The 8,180-nt window shown below is 48.7% G+C and overlaps 1 protein-coding gene across 1 annotated transcript in view; it reads left to right on the top strand.

Annotated features, from left to right (window-relative positions):
- Positions 1 to 1,185: 1,185 nt before the first annotated feature.
- Positions 1,186 to 8,180, top strand: part of Nup210 (nucleoporin 210) — a 104,268-nt gene continuing 97,273 nt past the window's right edge. The window contains exon 1 of the mRNA XM_034511184.2: positions 1,186 to 1,588. Within this exon, the coding sequence (XP_034367075.1) occupies positions 1,422 to 1,588 (167 nt within the window). The 5' untranslated portion in view covers positions 1,186 to 1,421. The remainder of the gene's footprint in view (positions 1,589 to 8,180) is intronic.

Below are 8,180 nucleotides of genomic sequence, written 5' to 3'. Positions count from 1 at the left end.
TCACTGAGGGAACCCAAAGCAGGCACTCAAGCAGGGCAGGAACTGAAGCCAGGGCCAGGGAAGAAGGCAACTTACTGGCTTGTTACTTATGGCTTGCTCACACTGCTCTCTTAACACTTAACACTCTCAGAGGTGGCATAGCTCACAGTGAGCTGGGCCCTCATCAATCATCACTCAAGAAAATGCTCCACAAACAGGCCCACAGACCAATCTGACAGGGACATTTTCCCAATTAAGGTTCCTCTCCCCAGAAGACACTGGTTTGTGTCAAGCTGACAAACAAACAAACAAACAAACAATTAATTAATTAATTAATAAAAATAAAGCTAGCACAGACCAGGAATGGTGGCCTCTCAGAAACACAGTGAGACATTAGTGTCCATTCTAGAGGCTTCTGTAGCCGCCAGTGGCTACGGGGAACCGGGTTCACCTGAGAGAAAGGCTGGGAATGAAAGGGGAATGGAGGGCGAGAGAAGCATGGGGCCAAGACAACGTATTCTGATCAAGGCCCGAAGTTTAATATTTTGCTTTCACATATAAAGGGGGAGCCCCACCCCCCAGAGTCTCTGCTGGGTTCAGCCCAGGGGCTGGGTGAGGAGATAGTAGCCCGAAGGTGTGGTCCATTCTTCTTAGCTCCAGTAGTAGACTGCAGGGCGCTAAGGCCGGCAATGCAATGCATCCCATGTCCTGTTGTTTGGTCTCTTGTGGTCAACAGCCGTTGGGGCCTGCTCAGGCTGGCAGGCTAGGGGAAGGGCACAGGCTTCCTCCTCCAGGCTTCCCCAGCCGGCCTGAAATTCATATACATGTACTCGTTCATGGCATCAGCCTGTCACTTTTCCTTCAGATCCCGCTGCTCGATCCCGGTCTTAGTGGACCTGAAGTCAGGTTGTAGTGTTTTCTTTCAGAGCTATGTAGCTCCCTCACTGACCCTTGGGAAGTTTCCCTTGGAGCATCTATGGGATTGGTTAACAGAAAGTTCCCAATGTTGGGGTGGATTGATCCCGGAGGAACTCAAGACCTCCTTGGCCCCTGGGGAAGTGTGGCCTTGGAATGGGGAGTCAGTGGGTGCTCCACCATGTCCTGGGGCGCCTGTCTTTGTGCTATGTCTTGGCTCCACCGCCAGAGGCTCCAAACAAGAGCGAGCCCGCTGGAAGGGTGCCACCAGCGACCAGCGACCAGCGACCAGCGACCAGCGACGAGCACGCGGCGGCGGCCTAAGGCCACGCGATACAGGTTCCCGAGCTGCAAAAGCTCGCAGGACACGGCGCGCTCTAGGGGCTCCGCACTGGGCGCGTGCTCTCCGCTTTCCCGCCTGTCCCGCCCCCAGTGCGCTCGCTCCGCCCCACGCGGCCACCTGCTACCCAGCGCGCGCCAGTGGAGGGCGCGGGAGCGCGCACCCGGCCACTAGCGAGGCCGGGAGGATGGCGCGGGCCTCGCTAGTGCAGCCGGCGTTCTGGGCGCTGCTGTTGCTGCAGGCAGTGGGCTCCGCCGCGGCCGCCAAGCTTAACATCCCCAAGGTGCTGCTGCCCTTCACGCGGGCCACGCGCGTGAACTTCACTCTGGAAGCTTCTGAGGGCTGCTACCGCTGGTGAGGCGCGCGGGCCCGGCGGGAGGCGGCAGGTGCGCGCGGGAGGGGGCTTGGGCCGCAGGTGCGCGGCGTGCTCGCTCCAGCCGGCCCCGCGTGACCCCGCGGCGCGCGCGCTCGCTGTCTGCGCATGGCGCCTGGGCCACTCGTGTCTGGGCTGCGTGGGAAGAGGAGGCTCTCTGATCGCGGGCTATGGAGGGCAGCGCGGCACGTGGCCTCGGTCCCCTGCTGACAGGGCCCTGAGGAGCTCCAGCTTGAGCAGCCAAGGCTCTGGAGTCTGTGGGAGACGAGGGACTCACCCCTGGCGCCTGTCTGGTGTGAGAAGAGTGTCTGTAGAGACCTGGGCAAGGAGTCTGTGGGAGACACACCACACCCGTTGCACCACTTTGGGAGGATCATTAAGTCTTGGATGAAAGGACCATTTTCCAGCTTAGAAGTGGGAGGCAAAGGAATGAGATGCTGGTGGGGTGGGGTCTACTTTGAATACCTGGCCTTCGGCAGGGCGCAGGGCGCTGTGGTTCAGCTAGGCAGACTGGGGAGAACTTCTAGTTGCTGGTTGCAGGCTGAGTAGGGTGTGACCCGCCCTTGACCCACACCCTAACCTCGCTAGTGCTGAATAGTCCCTCCCTTCTCTCAGGCTACACTTTGCTGCCAGCCTCCTTAAGAATCTATTTAGGTCATTGGTTCTCAACCTGTGGGTTAAGATCCAGTTTGGGGCGGCATATCAGATATTCACATTACGATTCATAATAGTAACAACATTACAGTTATGAAGTAGCAACAAAATAATTGTTTTGGTTTTAATACAGTTCCACAACACGAGGAGTTGTAGTAAAGGAATTTGAGAACCACTAGTCAAGGCTAAGGTTTAGCTAGCTTAGGGGTGTGTGTGTGTGTGTGTGTGTGTGTGTTAATGTTCTATGTGATGCCTAGAGCTCAGACCCATATTCTGTTACATGTACTTATCAAACTTATTTGTTAAAAGTCTGCTTCATAAGGGTGGCATTGTACCCCTATAATTTACTTCACTGGGGAGGCTGAGGCGGGAGGATCGACTCTTTGAAGTCAATCTGGATTATAAGACCAGTGTCTTCTAGGTTGGCCTCTGAAGTATGAAGGGGTGGAGTCTTTCCATTGCAGTTTGGAGTGAATGCTTTGCCCACGGGGAGGTGTTTATTCCTCTCTGGGGCCTTGTTTTGAGTGGGGAGATCAGCTGTTAATACTCTGGAGGGATACATGCTCACTCTATTGTTGAAATTGTCTGCTTGATAGATGGGCAAGAGAGAGGAAGCTGACTGTTGAAAACAGCTGGCTCCAAGTGACTCTCCTGGCAAGTTCTGTAGTCATATGTTTCTTTCTAGAATAACAACCTTTTCTTTCTTTACTTCCCCTCTAACTGCACTTTCCTGAGAATTGCTGGTGGGTCTTGGCAGATTTTTATATTCTCAGTAGAAGGACTGGGAAAGGCATTCAAAAGCTGAAATACATCAGAGGCCTTCTGGATTGTTTAGTGTCTGGTGGCTTTCATCCTAAGGTGTGGTTGAATAGTGTTTTCTTTGAAGGTGTTTGGTTGCAGTTTCCCCCTTACTTCACAGGAAGATGGTCTGTCAATAAAGCACAATTCAGAAATGTTATTCTGAATACAGTCACTTCATTGCCTTAGTTTTGAGAATTCTGGAAGTTTTGGGAGTTGGCAGGTAGCTAAGACTCATACCTGCAGTCATCTCTGCCTGGGAGGAGATGGCCTCTTTACACAGGAGTACTTCAAGTCTCTGAGATGAAAAACAGAGAATTTAACTCATGCCAGGCCCTGGGGGTATTGCTCGTCCTTGGGATTCAGTACTGAGCTCCGGGTCTCTGAAGTTACTGCAGGTCTGAGCCTGTAGCTTCAAGGTTACTTTTCCTAGTTCCTGAATTGTAGCATCTAATAACTGGGAGGTCATTTAGTCCGAGTTGCTGCATTTGAGGGAATGCAGAGAGTGGCAGCTCATTCCTATAGAGTGGCAGTGGTGTTGCTGAAGCAGAAAGCCTTCCAGCCCATGCAGTGGGACCTGGGGCCACAGCCTTGGCAAATTTGCCAGGCTCATTTGTCTTTCCAGTTAAACCCAGACAGCCTTGCTACAGACCAAGCTGTGATTTAGCTTAAGCGATTTTACATGGAAAGTTATTTTATTGGTTCCTTTAAAGGGTATCCTTGTATATACAAATGATGCCCACAAAAAAAATTGAATTGAGAGGAAAAAAGAAATCCCACTTTTTCCTTCAACTTTGCCCCAAACTCAGGCGAATTGTGGTCTCCTTTCAGTTCTGTGGTTCATTAAGAAGGTGCTCTGTTGGGAAGCGGGGTAGATACAGCAGAGAGAGGTGTGAGGATGAAGCCAGGTAAAGTCTGGAGACTCTCAGGCGTTGGTCTATACCTAAGGCAAACCTTGTGCATCCATGCTTGTGCGTGTGTGTGGTATGACTTCCCAGCTCACTGGATGATGAATCTTACCTGAGGTAGCAGAGGAACCTGCCTGATACATTTGCCTAGTTTGTTTCTGAATCTTCTTAACTTAGGCATAAGTGAGTTAGGAAAGAAAGACGGGGAAAGCTGTAGGGAAGTGGGAAGGGAGAAGAGCACTTTCCTCTAGAGTCCGTCCGAAGCTTCTGCTTGGCTGAGAGTGAATTCACTACAGTTGACATAGATAACGACTTAACGTCTCTCTCTCTCTCTGCCCCATCTATCTATCCATCCAATGAAGCAGGCTGACAGCCTGAATATATATGTTACTGTCTGATTAGCTAGACATAAGGCCTGAATGAAAATGGCTCTGGGTAGGACCACCCCCCACCCTCAAATCTCAAACAGAACTCTTAACTTTTTTGTCAGTAAAGATAGCCTGCTACCCTGTGTTCCCTTAAGTTAGACATTTACCTTATCAATTGCAATTCTGTTGTGTGACCCTCGGGAATCTTATCTGATCTCATTTAAATTCCATAGGAACCATTTGACGATGGTAGCATCAAGACCCACTAAAGTAGGACACATGCATACACACACACACTCACACACACATACACACACACACATACACACACACATACATACATACATACACACACACACACACACATGATTGTTTACTTCTCTTTTTTAAAGTTTATTTATTTTATATGTGTGTGCCTAGTGCCTGAGGAGGCCACCACAGAGTGTTGGGTCCCCTAGAACTAGGGTTACAGATGGGTATAAGCGATAAGCAGCCTCATGGGTGCTGGAAACCAAACCCACATTCTCTGCAAGAGCAAGTGTTCTTTATCACTGAGCCATTTCTCCAGCCCCTTTATGATTACTGTAAAGACAAAGAAAGTTGACTGTCTCTTGATGAGTTGGCACACTTATTTGTGACAACCATGTCTTATTTGTGACACCGTGCTCATGTGTATATTTTGTTTTTCTCTCTAGGCATTTCTCACTTAACCCTTGCGCTCAAGCCTGCATTATAGTATCTGGGGGCTGAAGAGTTGGCCCTTTGGTTAAGAGAACTCACTCTTCCAGACGACCTGGGTTTAACTCCTAGCACCTATGTGGAGGCTCACAACTGTGTAACTCCAGGTCTAGGGGATCTCATGCCTTCTTCTAGCTTCTGTACACACATAGTGTACGTATATAAACTTGCAGGCAAAACATATAGAATAAATTAGAAAACAATTTTTTTAAAGATTTAAAAAAATCCATAATAAACCCTGAGCTGACTAGTTTTTATGGCAGCTTGACACAAACTAGAGTCATTTTGGAAGAGGGGACCTCAAGTAAGAAAATACCCTACCAGATTGTGAGAAAGCCTGTGGTATATTTTCTTAATTGATGTTTGATGTGGGAGGGCCTAGTTTACTGTTGGCTGTGGAGCCTGTGAACTGGTGGTCCTGTGATGAGAAAGTAAGCTGAGCAGGCCATGAGGAGCAAGCCAGCAAGCAGCACTCCTCCATGGCCTCTGATCAGCCCCTGCTTCCAAGTTCCTGCCCTGACTTCCATCAGTGATGGGCTGTGACCTTAGAATTGTAAGCTGAAATAAGCCTTTTCCTCTCCAAGTAAGTAATAGAAATCCTAAGATAAACCCCAAATCCTCTTCATAGACTGGCTGGTCCCGAAGTTCTTTTATGTGTTGAAGCCATACATCTATTATTTTGATAAGTCAGGTCCCTAAAAGTCTAGGGGAACTCCTCAGGCTGCTGAGAGTGACAGTAGAGAGCTGAACCTCCTGCCTCTGTTCCCCAAACTGCTAGCAATAAGGACCCTCAGACCTGTCAGAGCTGTTTCTGGGTCAGAGAGTCACTTAACAAACAGCGGACAAATAATGGTGACATCACTATACACTGGACTGTGTTCCAGAAGGAGCAACAGTGGAGTGGCTGCTGCCCTGCTTCCTGGAATTCAGAGCTGGACTCTGGGAGTGTTTGCACATGGCCCGTGGAAGAAATGGACTGCAATCCCAGACATGTATTCTGGATACATCTCCCTGGAGTCCAGCTGGACCTTAAGTAGGTTCAGATGGAGAGAACAGCAAGGGCTAAGGCCAGCCTGGGGCTGAGCATGTTGAAAGAGGAGGTACATTTGGTGAGGTTAGGGTGTTGGGGAAACACATGAACAAAGTGGAAGTAATTCAGCAAAGCGATTTCTTTTCTTTTCTTTTGTTTGCAAGATGCCAGAACCCAAATGAAGCCAGGTAACACATTCACCAAAAATAGCCCTGTCTCTTATTCCCAATGTAGGACCTCATAATCTGATTGGTTAATTGGCAAAAAACTGGAAGGGGTGAGGGATGTTCAGGAATATGGACCCTTGTCTGGCTGAGCATCTTTGATAAAAGAAACAAAAGCAAAACTGGTTCTCACAAGAGTAGCAGAAAGTGAGGATAGAGAGCCCAACAGGCAGAGGTCACGTGAGACCTTGGCATTGGGTAGGGGACAGAAAAAAGGTTGACAGGTCAGGCATTGAGTCTTGCTTTTCTGAGAACCACACCTGCTTGGCCTCCAGAGCTGCCTGCTGTAGAGGTTCCTGAAGGGTGGGACTCAAGAGGTGTCCCTGCTTGCTCACCTTACAAGACCAGTGTGAGGAAGGTTCTGGAAAGTGTCAACATGTTGACTTGAGCTGACCTGGAGCCCTGGGTGGTTTTCTTCCACTTCCTTTGTGGGCTTCCCCTATTCTGCCTGACCCTGAGGTGGCTTCTACTCATAGACTTATGAGAGATGGGCCCTGCAGATGTGTGGAGGGTGGGCTGGGTTGACCACCAGTCCAACCTTCCCATCCATCTTCTTTGTCTCTCTTACCCTCTCCCTTAAACCCCCCACCCTCGCTTTTTCCCCCATTATTTTCTGGTCCGGCCTCCTGAGTCTCTGTTCCTCCTTACTCCTTCCCAAGTCCTGGCCTATGTTCTGAAAAGGGGACAGCTCTTTTAAAGGCAGTGGCACTGAGTTGGACATTCTGTATGCCAGTGGGTCTCATGCAGCTATGGTGAGGAGAGAGTGTGACCCTTTCCAGCTCACTCTCCCTTATTATTTATTCAGTGGTGCTGGCAGAGAACCCAGGATCTGGCATGTTCTGGGAAGCACTGTTCTACAAAAACATATCCCCAGAATCTCAGAATTCACTCATGATTATTGAGACCTGTGTAAAGATTTTCTTGAGTCAGTATGCGGATAACAGTGTTTTATTTATCTGCTTTACAATTTATGTTCTTTTATGTATACATATGAGTGTTTACCTGTGTGTATGCGCCTAGTGTCCGTAGAGGTCAGAAAAAGGTGTCGAATCCCCTGGAACTAGACCTAAGGGCAGTTGTGGGTACTCACAACTGAACCTGGGTCCTCTGCAAGAGTAGTACATGCTCTTAACTGCTGAGCTGTCTCTTTATCCCCTCTTCTATTTTAAAACAAAATATATGTAACCCAGAACATTGCTTCCTAACTGTTTGCTCAGTTCAATGCATCAGAGCGCCCTGACATCCATCTCAGAACTCTGCCTTGTAAAACTGAAACCCCTGAGCCGTTGAACACTGGCTCCCCACTTCCTCCTACACTACACTATCCACGACAACCGCCCCCTGCTTTCTTCTCTTTCTTTCTTTCTTTTTAAAAAATATTAACCGAAAGTTTTACTTCCTAAGTGACTGTCCCCTTCATAGCCTCCTCCTTTTTTAAGTGCTTGGCTGCTTCCGAGAGCTTCTGTGGGAAGTACTGACCCCAGGCTCAGAACATTTTTTGCTTCTAGTTTTCTGGCAAACCCAACAGAGTATCTGTTTACCTTGGTATATAAGGTTTCCTTTTATGTTACCTTTCCAGTAAAGGTGAATTAATTTAAGAAAAAAATGAAAAGAAAATCAGAAGATGGTTCAGCATTTAAGAGCACTGACTACTCTTCCAGGACTGAGTGTTAATTCTAGGCACCCATCATGGTGGCTTACAGTTCCCCGCTGTCCCGTGCTCTTTTCTGGCCTTTGTAAGCACCAGGCACACATGTAGTGCAGGCATACAAGCAATCAGGATACAACAGAAAATAAAGAATATAAAGATACAAACTGTGTTGGATGTGACTATGCTGCTGTCAGGTGGTGAG

This window comes from Arvicanthis niloticus, chromosome 9 (assembly GCF_011762505.2).
Source record: "Arvicanthis niloticus isolate mArvNil1 chromosome 9, mArvNil1.pat.X, whole genome shotgun sequence".
NCBI lineage: Eukaryota > Metazoa > Chordata > Mammalia > Rodentia > Muridae > Arvicanthis > Arvicanthis niloticus.
Note: the sequence above shows the minus strand (reverse complement) of the source record. Positions and strands in the feature narration are given on the sequence as shown.